Here is a 15853-nt window from a genome sequence, read left to right on the forward strand (position 1 = left end):
TTTCATTGGATTTTCAGAATACAACAACTCATAATTATTCAATCTTTAAATTCATATCCAAAAAGAAAAAAAAAAAAAAAAGTTGAGAAGGAAGCCCAAAATCCAAGGCAATAATAATGCCTAAAATAATATGAACATTTAGATCAAACAACGCTAAAAGCTGATTGTAATGTAGAGGAGAACTGGGAAGCAATGGTCTGTGTTGCAAATCGCTGAAACTGCTTCTTCGCATCTGATACAACAATTACAAACATTATATAATCTTCAAACTTTATCAATCTTAGAACAAAGCTTCGGTAACTCTCAGATCATGCCTCCATTCTACTTGTTCTATTTTGTTCTTGAACAAACGAAACAACAACAATGGGACTATATATGTAACAGTTCAAGCCCACCGCCAGTAGATATTGTTTTCTTTGAACTTTCCTTTTTGGGCTGCCTCATAAGGCTTTAAAACGCGTATGCTAGGGAACTAAGAAAAGGTTTCCACACCTTTATAAAGGGGGTTTCGTTCTCTTCCCTAACCAATGGAGGATATCACAATATATATACATATATGAGCTATTTGTAGCAATATGCATGTGTATGTGTCCAAGGGCTACACTACAAGTTTATAAACGAAGGAAACAGATATCTATCTTCTTATATCCTGGCATGCTGCTTGGTATAAAAACAATACAATGGATATCAATTAACTTCAAACAATGATTGAAATGATGTATGAACACTAAAATAACTTATTGGCTTGTTTGCTTACCTTTACGGCATTTTGTAAAACCAATAATGTTTGCAATGCTCAAAGTCAAACAAACTCCTACAACAAGGAGATAATCTGCTTGCAATTTTATCAACGAGAATATTCCCAGCACAGTCCATGCCACGGCCTGAACATTGAAGATCACAATCATTTAATCATGCAAACAAGACTTTACCAGGCCAATTATCAAAATATTTGGGATCATAACATTTTCTTACTGTAAGATACAAGGTCCACCAGAACAGCCAGGAATCTTTTTTGTTCATCCGAGCCAATGACTGAGGTATAATCAAGGATCCATGTGCATTAGAAGCGAGAAATAAACATTAAAATGCTGTCCTGGTAACATAAATGCGAAGCAAGTTGTGAAGATGTAAAAATTAAGCACTAACCTCTTGATCAAGGCTTTCAAATTTCCACACACTCTCACCCAGATCGTCTATTTCATTCCACCATCTCAAACCAACCAAAATACGCCCACTCACATTCTTCACAACCCAGAAATCGAGAGCAGCCAGAAAAACAGTCACCACGAAGATGATAACAAAGCTATTGAAAAACAGAGAGGAAAGAATGTAAAAGGCCAGTGCTCCAGCCTGTGCAAAACAACCATATAAACCCCAGAGATCACTCAAGAATGAACTCATTTAGCATCATCGTTACATGAACATACCTTAAAAAGAACATGAAAGAGACAAGTCCTCGGATTCGCATAATTTTCCGCAGGCGGCTGTACGCATTAGAGGGATCGTATGAGTTAAACGGTGGTAGTAATGACTGTAAAAACATTCCAAATCTAGAAGGCCAATGGAACCCTAAGTTCATTTTATTCACCCAAGCAATCTAAAATCGAAACCAGTTGAAATTCAACCAATCTAATTTGAAAATCATCCATAATTTTCACGTCGTTAGCTCAGATCTTACATGAATCGCGGATTTTCATTTACTTCGGTTCTTTCAATCAAATCACAAACAAAAAAAAGTAGGCACCATTGTAGCCCCAGGCGAAAATTTAAGATTGGATCTAGCTACAAGCGCAGGGAGAGGGGGAAATGCCGTTCCCAGAAGATCAACAACATTACTGAACAAGTAAAGATGAGAAAATAAAGATGGGGGAAGGCCTTGCAAAGTTGGAGAGAGTAAATTTACCTCGTTCGGATCCATGATCGGGAAGTTGGAGAGATTTTGCAGAAATTATTTTGTGGGTATGTGTTGAATTTTGCTTGTTGATGCCGAAATGGAGAGCAAATGCCACTCCCTCCGTCGCTATGCGTCGATTTAGTGGAAGTTACCCTATAAAAATTTTACCTATTTCTCAATTATCTATGACTATACATTTGAGTTATTCAAGTGCTTGCATGAACTTGCACGTTGTTCTAACCAAGTTTATATATGAAAGGATTGTAGATTGGTCTTACGTGTTTAAAACATAATTCAGAAATGAAATTCAAAACGATAATGAAATAATTTAAAACATGAAAGGCATAACAATCTATTTTAATTTAATTCTAGGAAATTAAATATGTTTCTATCCTATGCTCGTGTCATCGTCTCTAATTTGCGATGATGCCGTCAACCATACATGGGCGTCTTACCTTTACCTGAAAAATGATGTAGCACACATCCTGAGTATTTCGAAGAATACTCAATAAGTGACCCCACTACAGGGGCAGTGAAAAATGCAAACACATGCAATAATGCTCTATCGTTGAGACATCCTAGGAGTGGCCTCCAGTCCCGTACTAAATTGAATGTGTAGTACTTCCCTACACACAATCAACACATACGAGCTTGAATCCCCAGGCGATTCACACCCCCCTAGACCCATCATAGTCGAGTTAGCTGTCCGTAGCGACGTCCGGAGGTTAGTAGACCCCTAAGTGTCATGCTCAACATGATCACCACCATCATCGTAGCGTACGCGTCCGTACTCATCGTCATAAAAAAGGGAAGTGTTTCGATGCTTATGTACATACAGAAATGCACGAGTTCCCTATAGTTTCTCGTCTTTAAACGTCTTTATGACACAACCCTAGTTTTCATCTTTATATTACCATAGTAATATATGTGCATTAGCTTTCCATCTTAACATCCTAACATCATATAGAACATTTTGTAGGGTTGTGTCCTAGGCCGAATCATCGACATATGCAAAATGGCATTCACAACATGCATCTCAACTTAATATGAAAAATACCGTCATATTAAAAAATAACATCATACATCGTCATCATAATGCAATCGAAATATGCATACTCATCATAGCACATCATCAAACATCACCATATAACTCAGATTGGAAAATTTAAAAAAAAAAATAATAATTTATAATTAAAAAAGAAAGGTCAATGATCTCTCTCTCCACCTTTCCCTAAGTATTCTACACAACACCTCCTACAATAACAAAATGATCTGAAAAAAAAAAAAAAAAAAAAAAAAAAAAAAAAAAAAAAAAAAAAAAAAAAAAAAAAAAAAAAAAAAAAAAAANAGAGGCAGATTTTGGGAAGAGAAAAATCAGAAAAAACAAAGGAGAAATTGTAGATTTTTATACATCAACGAAGATGTGAAGAAAAGGTTGTCAAAATTATCCAAAGGTGTTCAATTCATGCCATATTGAAGAAGAAAGAAGTTTGATTGTTACAAATTTTGGGTGGGTTATAATTTAGAGTAATTTAGAGTTATTATATTTTAAGGCATTTTATTTAGTTTAGGTTACATTTACATAATGGCTAATTATGGACATGAAGTATGAAGGTTACAATTCTTGTAGTACCTTTAATAGTTTCATTTTTTAGGCTATATAAAGCCATGTATGTTGTATTTGTAAGTAGACTTGAAAAATATAGTAAAAAGAAGCATTTGTGCTCTTCTTTAGCCAATGACTAAGTTTCTTTGCAATTCTATGTAGTTTAGGTTGCATGTAGAATCATTCAAGCTTGGCATGATCAATCTTGCTTGTGGAGTGATTCGAATCTCAAACAAGTGTTTGAGATATTTGATCAACAAGAATCATTTAAGCTAGACATGATCGATCTTGCTTGTGGAGTGATTCGAATCTCAAACAATGTTCTAGCCTTGAGATATTCGATCAACAAGGTAATCCGAATCTTACTCCCCTTGTAGTAGTTCCTTATCTTATCACATCATATTAAGAAAGAGAAGAAAACAAAATTTATTGAAAAATTGCTTTATAATTGCATAGTCATTTGGAGGAAAGAAAAAAAAAATACAGAGAGAAGAGAAACAAAGTGGGAAAAAAGAAACAATGAAGGTGGTACAACAAAGAGAAGGAACATGGAAGATGTGAGAAATTATTATTATTTGTACGATATAATATTATACAAATTATTATTATTTGTACTCCCATTATACATAATAAGCACGTTAATTGAGATAGCCTAAAAACAAAAATCAACTAACTAGGTTAAGTAAATGTGTGAATATCCTGGATAAAGAAAAATCATAACCTTTTATCTAACATGCACTGTCCAAGGTTGGTGTTGGATATGGCCTTGTGTGGCTTGGATAAGACAAAAAAACTCGAGAGTCAAATGAAGACTTTGCAAGTATGTCGCGAGTGCTTAATTGGGTAGGACAGTTACGAGTCAAAATCAAAATTTGCTTTATGGGTCAAAAGCTAGGCTCCCTAAGGAGGAGTCTTTTCCGTCAATGAAGCACGAACTAAGCTCATTTGTCGAGGGCTTGAGAGTTCAAATGGATAGAGAGTGAATTAGAAGATGTACCAGGTCGATGCTTTTGAAAGAGTCATTCGCATTAAAGAAATAATGTCAATGATTGCAAACAAAAAAATCGAGATTAGATGAGACATACACTAATTGAGTGTCAAATGTGTACAATGCAAGTCCATATGAGTAAACGACATCGCTGTGGGGGAGAGCATAAGAGAATGGGTTGCTCACTTTGAAGAAGTGCTCCAAGAAGCGAGCCAGCTGTCTTCCTTCAACTATCACCTTGTAATAGAAAAAAAAAAAAAATTGCAATAAATAGAGAAATAAAGCAATGGTTTAGCTTTGAGTTAGAAACTAAATGTCACTCAATTATACGAATTCTAGTAAATCACTACTAGTAATATTATATTAAATTTATATCAGTAGCAAAATGAATAGATTAAAATTAGAATGGCCAAGAAAATTTGTAAAATTAAACACCGAGATAAATCTAAGATTTGGAAATAGAGTTCCACTAAAAATTTGGAATACTAAGAACAAAATTAAAATGAAAAGGCAATAGAGAAAGTACATATTAAAAAAAAGATGGAAGAATTAAAAACAATAAACTAAATATAGGCAGAGAAGTAAATACATAAAGCAATAAAGTTCCAAATAAGTTGGACATAACTCTGTCTATTTTTTTTTTTTTTTTTACTTTTTTTATACAACAGTAAACACTTTTAACAATAGAACAATGTAAATGAGAGAAATAATTTTATAGAGTTCAAACTTGAAACTGATGTCATGGGCTCACATAGGTTGATTTGGATTTCAAAGAATAGAATCGAACTTTTATTAAGGATATATTCGTGACAACAACTTAAGCTAACTAGGTAAGTGACCTTACTATTGACATTGTTATATTTGATGTTGACACGTGCCTGTGGTTCTGCACGTATCATATATACTGATATGTGTGAATTATATGTGAATCAGTATGCTTATATTATGTTTATGTTATGTTATAATATGTGAATTGTATGATAATAATTGTGGTACGATGTGTTCAAGGATATGTTTGAGATAGGATACGAGAAGGATGCACAAAACGAAATGTAACGATAGGAGTAAGATATGTTCATGAAACGTTAAGGTTAGGTTACATACCAGAGTGCTATGGATAATAGAGATTGATGAAAGAATATGGGTAGGATATGGGTAGAAAGGGATATGTTTGTGATAGATTGATAGAACGATAGCATTAAGATACATTCTTGTGATAATATGACAAAGGTATGTTCACGTAACGATATGACTGTGATAGATATAAGAACGTTATATCGTGTTTCAAACATCGTGCTGGAGTTCAAAATAAGATAAAACAATTACAAATTAAATAATTTAAATAAATGAAATGCAAACACCTTTATCCTAACCAAGACTAGGAATTTTAAATATGCAACTATCCTATGCACGCACCACAATCTCTGATCACGATGCCGCTGTCAACCGTACATGGACACCTTGCCTTTACTGAAAAAACAATATGGCAGTGAGTATTTCGAAGAAAACTCAATAAGTGACCCCACTATAGGGGTCATGCTAATGCAAACACATGCAATCATGAATTAGAGACCTATCTCTAATCATCTTAAGGGTGGCCTCCAGTCTCGGACAAATTGGATGTGTAGTACTTTCCTACACACGACTCACATGTGCGAGTGTGAATCCCTAGGGCGCTCGCACACCCCCTGAACCCTTTGGTCAAGCTAATCTGTAGCAACGTCCAGAGGTCAGCGGAACTCCATAGTGTCATGCGCTTTATGAACACCCTCATCTGTGTGCATTCGCACCTATGCGCATTCGCGCTCATCATACGGTTCGCGTCCGCACTCATCATCTCTAGGGGAAGTAGCCCTATGCTTATGAACATACAATATGCATGAGGTCCCTCTAAGTCCAATTATACATCTCTTCTGACACAACCCTCTAGTCTCATCTCTTGGTTACACTATGTAACACGTGCTCATGGATATTTACATTAATATCATTTTCATACTCTTAGGGTTGTGTCCTATGTCGATTAAACTACATGATGCAATATGGCAAACAACATCATAAGACATGTTGAACATGGAGAACATCATCATGTTAATAACATTGTCATGCATACATCATACTTATCATAGAAGCCATTAAGTGCATCAGATATAACATGTACGTCATGCATCGAAACATAAATAACATCCACTTAACATACATCACAACACAACGTCATACTCGTACATCATCATAATTCAAATAATCTTTAGTCTATCCTATAGTAAGGCCACTTACTTGGTTGGCCTTGGCCGAAGTACTCCCTAATTAGCTAAACGTAAGCTCCGGTTCCGTGAGAGCTGCTTCTTACGTTGCCGGGGTTTGTTTCCTATCACACCGTTTGCCATCTTCTGTTAGTATTCACAATTAATTTACCAATAATTCAATAAATGTGAAATACGGCTCTAAAACAGACTCGGATACCTTAATCGGGACTGAAAATAGGTCCGGGAGGGTCGAGACAGTGACAACCGGGCTGAAAATAGAGGAGCCAAGCCGAACAGCCACTAGGAGCTGCCGAAGGAGCCCCTGAGCCATTTGCGTCGAGCCAAGCCGAGTGACTGCCTGCGCCGCTGTGTGCCACGTGACAGAAGCAGAGCGTGCCACGTCGTGCGGTGAGCGTTGAGTCGAGGGGCGAGTGGCACTCCAGTTCAGATCAGCAGCTGCAGAAGGCTACTGGGCTGGGCTAGGCTGGTTGTTGAGCCTCGGTTTACTAGATTAGGCGGCAAGCATTTGGGTTGCAGGCCGGTTCAATTGGATCGTGGGTCTGGTTTCAGGTCGGTTCAGCTAAACCATGGCTTCTGGGCTGGATTGAGGTTTGGGCCACTATAGTTGGGCTGGGCCGAAGGTAGAGGCCAAGAGGAAAGAAGTCGGGCTGCTCTATCAAGTTTTGGGTTTGGGTTGACCCGGATCCGTGGATCTCGTCTTCCTTACCCGACTTCGGCTGATTTTTAGGCGCATTTTCTCTCTCCTTCCCGCGGCGTTCTGTTGCCGATTTCAGTCCTCTTTCTTCCTTTTCCTCTCTGTTTGTCGTTCTTCTTTCTTTTTTCGAAGTTTAGTGGCCCAAAAGTTCCTAAAACCACAAATAGAAGAACATTTAGGAAAACCCAATTTTTCGACCTCAGTTACCGACAATGACGCTTATGAAAAGGCATAAAACGTACCCTGAGTGCTTTCGTCAGGGATCCTTCTCGTGGTGGTAACTGAGCATCTGACATCAGTTTTAGGGTGGTTTGGGGCTTGTCGGAGGAATTGGAAACTTGCCGACGTTATCCGAAATCTCTCTCTCTCGTATTTTTATTCTTTTCTCTGTTTGCAGGTATTCTGATCAATTCTGGGAGTCATGGGCTGAAGGCTGAAGGCCGAGCGGGGTGTGGCCGTCGTTTCGCGTGGGGTCCGCAAAACTCAGTGGTCGCAAAAAAACTCGCGAGTTTTCCGGCGACTGTGTTTTTTTTCTTCTTTTTCTTTTTTTTTTCTTTTTTCCGTATCGTTACATTATCTACCCCTAAAAAGAACTTTCGTCCTTGAAAGTCTCAAGCTTTTGTACTAGCTCGAGGTATTTTTCTCTTATTTCGTCCTCACGCTCCCACGTGGCTTCCTCGCTATGGTGATTCCGCCACAGTACCTTAACGAACCCAATGTTCCTGTTGCGTAAGGTTTTCACTTCTCTAGCTAAGTTTTTTACTGGTTTTTCCTCGTTCACATCTTCATTGAGTTGAAGTGGTTTAGTCTATTACATGGATAGAGTCCATAATGTACTTCCTGAGCATCGACACTTGAAATACATCATGTACTCCTGAGAGAGCTGGAGGTAGGGCTAACTTATACACTATTGGACTAGCTCGCTCTAGGATCTCGAATGGTCCAATGAATTTAGGACTTAACTTGCCCTTACATTCGAACCTCAAGACACCTTTCATAGGTGCCACCTTGAGGAATACTAGGTCCCCTATCTCAAACCCCAGGCTTCTGCGCCTAACATCGACGTAGCTTTTCTGTCTGCTTTGAGCGGTAAGCATCCTTGCTCGAATTTTCTAGACAGCCTCATTGGTGAGTCGAACCAACTCGGGTCCTACTAACTCTCTCTCACCTACTTCGTCCAAACATAGTGGGGACCTACACCGTTTTCCGTACAGGGTCTCAAATAGTGCCATTCCAATAGTTGCTTGGAAGCTGTTATTATACGAGAATTCTATCAGGTGGAGTTTGGAATCCCAACTTCCTTAAAATCTAGTACGCAAGCGCGTAACATGTCCTCTAGAATTTGGTTTAAACACTTCGTTTGTCCATCTGTTTGTGGGTGGAAGGCGGTACTAAAGTCGAGGCGGGTACCTAGTTTTGAAGTTCGCGCCCAAACGCTGACGTAAAACGTGGATCCCGATCCAACACTAGGACTCCATGTAGTCTTACTATTTCTTTCACATACAGTTGTGCTCGATTGTCAACTGTATATGTAGCTTTCCCAAGTAGGAAGTGTGCCGACTTGGTCAACCTATCGACAATTACCCAAATCACTGTGTAGCCTTTGGACATTTTGGGTAATCTTACTATGAAGTCCATCGCTATGTTTCCCATTTCCACTCCGGTATGCTTAGGAGCTGCAACAACCCCGCTGCCTTTTGTCTAAGAACTTTCACTTGTTGACAAACTAAGCACTTCCTCACAAACTCGGCCACATCCCTCTTCATGCTCTTCCACAAAAAGTGTTGTTAAATCTTGGTACATCTTAGTACCTCCTGGATGCATGTCAAATGGCGAGTTGTGAGCTTTCATCAGTATCTCTTTCCTTAAATCCTCTATTACCGGAACACATAGATGTCCCTGACACAATAGTCCTTCATCTGAGGACTTCGAGAAATGATCTATTGGACTTTCATCTAGCTGTCCTAAGACTTTCTATAGGTTAGGATCCTCTTGTTGGGAGGTAATAATTCTCTACCTAAGCGTAGGTTGTACTGTGAGTCAGACCAGCTGTGCTATGACTCCCTCAGTCGCTCTACAGCTATGTTGGCTTGCTCGAATTCTCTTTGTACCCTTACTTCCCTTGTAATGAGGGCCAACGAGTGGATCGTCTTTCTGCTCAAAGCATCTGCGACCATGTTTGCTTTTCCAAGGTGGTACTGGATATCTACATCATAATCCTTCACCAATTCTAACCACCCTCTCTGCCTCATGTTTAACTCTTTCTAGGTGAAGAAGTATTTTAAACTTTTGTGGTCGGTGAAATTTGAGTTTTCTCTCCATGCAGGTAATGTCGCCAGATTTTCAACGAACACTACAACGACCAACTCTAGGTCATGGGTAGGGTAGTTCTTTTCGTATTCCTTAAGTTGACGAGACACGTATGCGACAACCTTGCCGTGTTTCATTAATACACATCCCAGTCCTTTCATGGAGGCATCACTATAAATCACATACCCTTCTGAGCTCTCGGGTACTGAGAGTACCGAGGCGGTTACCAATCTCTCTTTTAGGTTCTGGAAGCTTGCATCACAAGCATCATTCCATCTAAATGGTACCCCTTTTTTTGTTAACTTTGTTAAATGCGAGGCTATTATAGCGAAGTCCTGCACGAACCTTCGATAGTATCCCACCAATTTAGAGTCCCCACTAACGTCTCATGCTCATCTCTAATGCAAAATATAACTCTAAGAATGCTCATCTTTATTAGCGAAAAAATTTAAAACTTCAGAATACGTTAAAACATTAGAAAACACTGTCGGACTTGCGTGTTTCAAACATCATGCTAGAGTTCAAAATAAGATAAAACAATTACAAATTAAATAATTTAAATAAATGAAATGCAAACACCTATCCTAACCAAGACTAGGAATTTTAAATATGCAACTATCCTATGCACGAGCCACAGTCTCTAATCACGATGTCACCGTCAACCATACATTGGCGCCTTGCCTTTACCTGAAAAACAATATGGCACATGGCCTAAGTATTTCGAGAAATACTCAGTAAGTGACCCTACTATAGGGGTCATGCTAATGCAAACACATGCAATCATGAATTAGGGTTCTATCTCTAATCATTTTAAGGGTGACCTTCAGTCTCGGACAAATTGAATATGTAGTACTTCCCTACACACAACTCACATGTGCGAGTGTGAATCTTCATGGCGCTCGATTGTGATGTCTCACATTAGTTGAGGAGGAGAACATACCACCATTTATAAGGGTGTGAAAACCTTCCCCTAGCAGACGCATTTTTAAGCCTTAAGGGGAAGCCCGAAAGGGAAAGCCCAAAGAGAACAATATCCGCTAGTGGTGGATCTGGGCCGTTACACTTATTTATTTTATTTAGTCTTTTGTTATGTTCTTTTAAAGATGTTTTCGAAACATGTAAGTCCATGACTATGTTTTAAGATAAAGGTTATGTTTTATGGAATTTAAATGAAGTCTTCCGCATTCAATGTTTATGGTACGTATACATTAGCGATATTAAATTAAGTAGAAAATTTCAGGTTGTTACACACCTAGTGCCTAAGGTGGTTGACTTCACAATAGTGTCGAGACCAATATTCTCTTGAGAAGAGAGCATCAGACTGGACGTGGGTGACACAGTAAAAAAAAAGTTGTGGCAAGACAAGAAAAGTTTTAGTGCAGCATTTGCCACGTGAAGGTGACAAGTTGATAAGTTGGTTGAAGTGCAGTGTCAACACGGAACGATGTTACAAACTTTTAAGCCTTGCTTCCAAAAAGTTATGTGGCCATGACGAGAGAATGTTGTGTTACAGATCTCTAGGCGTTTAGGGTGCTCTCTCCCTAGCTCAGGCGAGGAATGTCGAGGCTATTTTTTTTCATGGTTTTCTGGTGAGTTCCTAAAGAGTTCGAAAAGTGGGTGAAGTTAGGTCCATAAAGGGATAGTGCACAACCATTGGGCAAGTTGTGTTTTGTCGTGCTTATGTTGTGAGTCTTAGAGACTTAGAGAAGGTTCAACAGTGGGATACCATAAGTAGTGTGCAAGTTTTCATATTCATTCTGAAAGCAGAACAAGTCAGTGAGTTAAATAAGCAGCTAGTCCGGTATTCGAGTTTTCATCGGGACGATGCCGAGATTAAATTGGGGAGAATGTCACAATTGATGAAATAATTGTACCCTCAAGAAAGTCATCGAGAACGATGACTAGGCTAAATAGGGGAGAGTGTCACAACCTCACTGAGAAAAAGTAGGTTGTGGCCCCACATGCAAGACAGACAAGGGGAGACCCTTATGTGGCACCTATCTTGTTACGTGAAGGCCAAGATCGAAAAGTTTCATGATGCAATCGAGGAGGATGGTGCATCATCCAACACACCAAGAATGTGCATCCAAGCTAAGTCGAGGCATACACAAAGTTCGAGAGAAGGAGGTGACACGAGTGTCAAACCTCGAGCCATAACCTTAGAACTCAAGGTCTCAATATGAGTTTCGACATGCGACTTTAGAATCAAGTTCGTCTATATGAAGGATGAAAGCTCACTAAATTTGGTATCAATCGAATACTTGACAGACTATGCATGGGGTCGTTTGTCCACTTGCCAAAATGATGTCTACTCAAGAAGGATTGGAAATGCCTCAAAATGCTATAGAAGGATGCCTGGTGTCAGTTCTCCACCATCTCTAGTTCCTGTGGCCTAAGCGAGTTATCATGTGCACGTATGTGTGTCACAACGTGGGCGAGCGTCGTGGGAAAAGCGTCTCAGGCGTCTTATTTTGAAAATGATCTTTTAAGGATAGTACTGAACAGCACGACTGTGCCAATATTTCACCCCAGCCCGTGTGTCGGAGGTTGGATTATTCACCTGCATCTAGAATGAATTTTGTAAATGGTCTAGCATAGACACAAAAAAGTCCAATGCCCGATGAGAACCCAAATAAATGGATGTTTGAGATGTCCCAATGAGATGGTAGACGCATGGGTCAGTTTCTAACATATGTGTCTGAGCAAGCCAAAATGGCTAAGTTGTCACAAGACATCAGGATGCATGGATTGTGTTATTGGGAACTGAGATGAGCACCCAAGGAAAGGAAGAAAAAGAAAATAAAAGGAAATGAATATATAAACATACATACATACATAGATATAGATATACATAAATACATACATACATATAGTTAAAAACAATTGAGGGGCATGATAGTCATTTTGTTCTCAAGCTACTAGGTTCATGAGAAGCCATAGTAGAATACCTAAAACAAAGAAAGACGTAGAGAGAGAAAGTTTGGGAGTGAGATCAAGAAAACCGTCATTGGAAATCTCACGGACCACCGTGGACGTCGTCTCCAAGGACTCCTTTGAAGATAGAAGAGGATTTTGGTGATCCGAGCTCCATTTTTCCGTCAAGAAAACTGAGAATCCATAAGGTACGATTTTTAGAATTTTTCTCAGATTTAGGACTCTCCGTTGTGAATCAATGTCTAAAATCTTGATATGTTCATCTAGATGAAATTCTCCGCACGATTCATGAAGACAATTAACCAAAATTTTGGTTCGAAGGCAAAGATTCGAGAGTTCTTCCAAGAACGGTAAGGATGCTAACGGACCTCCTTCCGATGTTCATAACTCATAAATTAAGAAAAAAATATCAAAACGTAGATTGAATTATGATCTACAACTTTGCTGAAGAAGCTGAATCAAATTGAGAAAAATTTTCGGCGAGCCACGTGTCAACCGGTGAGAGGAGGAGTGCACCGGCGAAAAAAGTGACACGTGTGGGTCGATGTGTGGAGCAAAGCATCACACGCAGAAGGGAGCTACACGTCTCCATACGATTGTTGACACGTGGCAGCTACAAATCACACAATCTGACCCGTAGTCCAACCCGATGGATTATCCGACCCGAAGCCATTGGTCCAGATGACCCGCGATCCAAGCTGACTGAATTGAATCGCCTCCCGAACCGACCAGGGAATCATGACTACAGGGCATATCCTTTGCGTAGTACGCATGCGTGAGACGAGCGACTGGGCTTCGCTTGGGCGCGTGGCTGGCGCATGAAGGTGAGTTTTAGGCCTGTTTTCGCCCGTTTGCCTTCTGTTTGCCCGATTTTTGTCTGGATTCCAGTTCTACTAATGTTTTTATGTGAATAGGGACCTAATCAAAGAAAATCAGTATTTTTGGACACCTCATGGGCATAGAAACGCAGCGAAAGAGCACATGTCAACCATGTAAGTCACCACCCGGTATTTAAGAAAAAAATACTTGTAGAATTCGCTTGTATTGCATGCATGCTAGTTATATTTGCTTTAGGTGGTAGCCTTCTATGATTGAAATTAAGCCGGTTGATTGCAGTGAACCTGAATTATTGGTTGAATTATTTGAGTGTGCAATCATGCTTTAAATTTCTGTTATACGTATGCATATGTTTAATTCATGTGGAAATTGTGTACTCCGCGTTCCGGGTGCTTGATGGAGGCCATCGCCTCGTTGAGCTTGCGTGTTTGATTTGTATAAATTATTTATTATGATGTTAGATGATGGTTGCGTGCACACTCTCACTCTGTTATTTTCTATGACCCATTACTATGATAAGCCTAGGGATATGCGGTTATAAGTGACAAGTCACTCAAGCCAAACCTAACCTTCCCCTAGGAACCTAACAGATTACCATAACGATGAGGTACCTTAGGAGTGTTTTTAGACTACTAGTTGTGTGAACGGTATCTATAGCTTCTTGGGTGGACCAAGGGTTCTTGATCAGTTCTCATTGCACCCAGCCATTTCACATGGGAAATTTGTCCCCACGTCGTATAGCCCCTTAGCTGCACGGGAATGGGTTGGGTCGCACTCTCCACCCCCCCCCCCCCCCCCCCCCCCCCCCCCCCCCCCCCCCCCCCCCCCCCCCCCCCCCCCCCCCCCCCCCCCCCCCCCCCCCCCCCCCCCCCCCCGGGACTGTCATGGGCTTAGGAGGTCCTCAACACACCTAGGCTAGATACCATGTAGTCTTAGATAGTCATGCAGAACTAGTGCCTCATAGAGAGATACCGATCATTTCAGCTTGCATAACAAACCCTTAGGTATCAAATGAAAGGACGATGAACTAGTGAAGCTTTAAGGAGCAAGCTCCAAGGGGCAAGTCCTAAGGAGCAATTTCCAAAGGGAAAGTCTTTTTTGCCTCGATTCCTCTACTTTCTTCATCTATGCCCATTCACTTACGCTAATTAGCCTTTTTTTTCCTCATACATGGTCAAAAAGCCTCGATTCCTCTTCTTTCTTCATCTATGTCAATTCAACAAAAGACCTATTAGCTCAGTTGGTTAGAACATCGTGCTAATAATGCAAAAGTTGCAGGTTTGAAACTTGCATGGACCAAAGCTTTTTATAGTTATATCATTGTCACGCCTCGATTCCTCTCCTTTCTTCATCTATACCTATTCACTTACGGATTAGCCTTTTTTGCCTCGTACATGGTCAGAATGCCTCAATTCCTTTCCTTTCTTTATCTATGCCCATTCAACAAAAGGTTTATTAGCTCAATTGGTAAGAGCGTCGTGCTAATAATGCGAAGGTTGTAGGTTTGTAACCTGCATTGGACAAAGCTTACTATCGTTATATCAGTTACACTTCCACGCCTTGATTCCTTTCATTTCATTATCTATGCCTATTCATTATGTTTTTTTTTTTTTGCCTCGTACATGGTCAGAATTCCTCGATTTCTCTCATTTCTTTATCTATGCCCATTCAACAAAAGGCCAATTAGCTCAGTTGGTTAGAGTGTTGTGCTAATTACACGAACGTCACAGGTCTGAAACCTTCATGGGCCAAAGCTTTTTATTGTTATATCAGGTAGACTCGATTTCTCTCCTTTCTTCATCTTGCTCATTCAACAAAATGCCTATTAGCTTAGTTTGTTAGAGTGTCGTGTTAATAATGCGAAGGTCGTAGGTTTAAAATCTACATTGCCACACCTTGATTTCTTTCCTTTCTTCATCTATGCCTATTCACTTAGGCTCTATTAGCTCAGTTTGTTAGGTTTAAAATCTACATTGCCACACCTTGATTCCTTTCATTTCTTCATCTATGTCTTTTCACTTAGGCTGATTAGCCTTTTTTTTTTTGCCTCTAATTCCTTGATTCCTCAACTTTCTTCATCTATGTCCATTCAACCATAGGCCTATTAGCTTAGTTGGTTAGAACGTCATTCTTCATCTATGTCTATTCACTTAGGCTGATTAGCCTTTTTTTGCCTTTAATTCCTCGATTCCTCAACTTTCTTCATCTATGCCTATTCAACAATAGACCTATTAGCTTAGTTGGTTAGAGTGTCGTGTTAATAACACAAAGGTTGTAGGTTTGAAACTTCATGGGCCAAAGCTTTTTTATAGTTATATCATTG

At 39.6% G+C, this 15853-nt stretch overlaps 1 protein-coding gene across 2 annotated transcripts; it reads right to left on the bottom strand.

Moving 5' to 3' along the window:
* Positions 1–2088, bottom strand: LOC111486524 (Golgi apparatus membrane protein-like protein ECHIDNA). Of its 2 annotated transcripts, none has more exons than XM_023133708.1 (6): positions 1907–2088; positions 1431–1487; positions 1150–1353; positions 976–1035; positions 758–884; positions 1–232 (listed from the first exon to the last, which is right to left on the bottom strand). In XM_023133708.1, the coding sequence occupies exons 1-6, from the start codon at positions 1919–1921 to the stop codon at positions 144–146; spliced, it is 552 nt and encodes a 183-aa protein (XP_022989476.1). In that variant the 5' UTR covers positions 1922–2088; the 3' UTR covers positions 1–143. The 2 variants fall into 2 exon arrangements, with proteins under 2 accessions (XP_022989476.1, XP_022989478.1); XM_023133710.1 differs by having other exon boundaries at positions 1150–1245; positions 1907–2067.
* Between the last annotated feature and the right edge of the window lie 13765 nt (positions 2089–15853).

This window comes from Cucurbita maxima, unplaced genomic scaffold (assembly GCF_002738345.1).
Source record: "Cucurbita maxima cultivar Rimu unplaced genomic scaffold, Cmax_1.0 Cma_Scf00011, whole genome shotgun sequence".
Taxonomy (NCBI): domain Eukaryota; kingdom Viridiplantae; phylum Streptophyta; class Magnoliopsida; order Cucurbitales; family Cucurbitaceae; genus Cucurbita; species Cucurbita maxima.

Bases quoted from the DNA above. Each gene is read 5' to 3' on its own strand.
- LOC111486524 (XM_023133708.1), bottom strand. The intron at 1,354-1,430 runs GTATGTTCATGT...TGTTTTGCACAG, and splicing joins TCTTTCATGTTCTTTTTAAG to GCTGGAGCACTGGCCTTTTA. The intron at 233-757 runs GTAAGCAAACAA...TTGTTGTATCAG, and splicing joins TTTTACAAAATGCCGTAAAG to ATGCGAAGAAGCAGTTTCAG.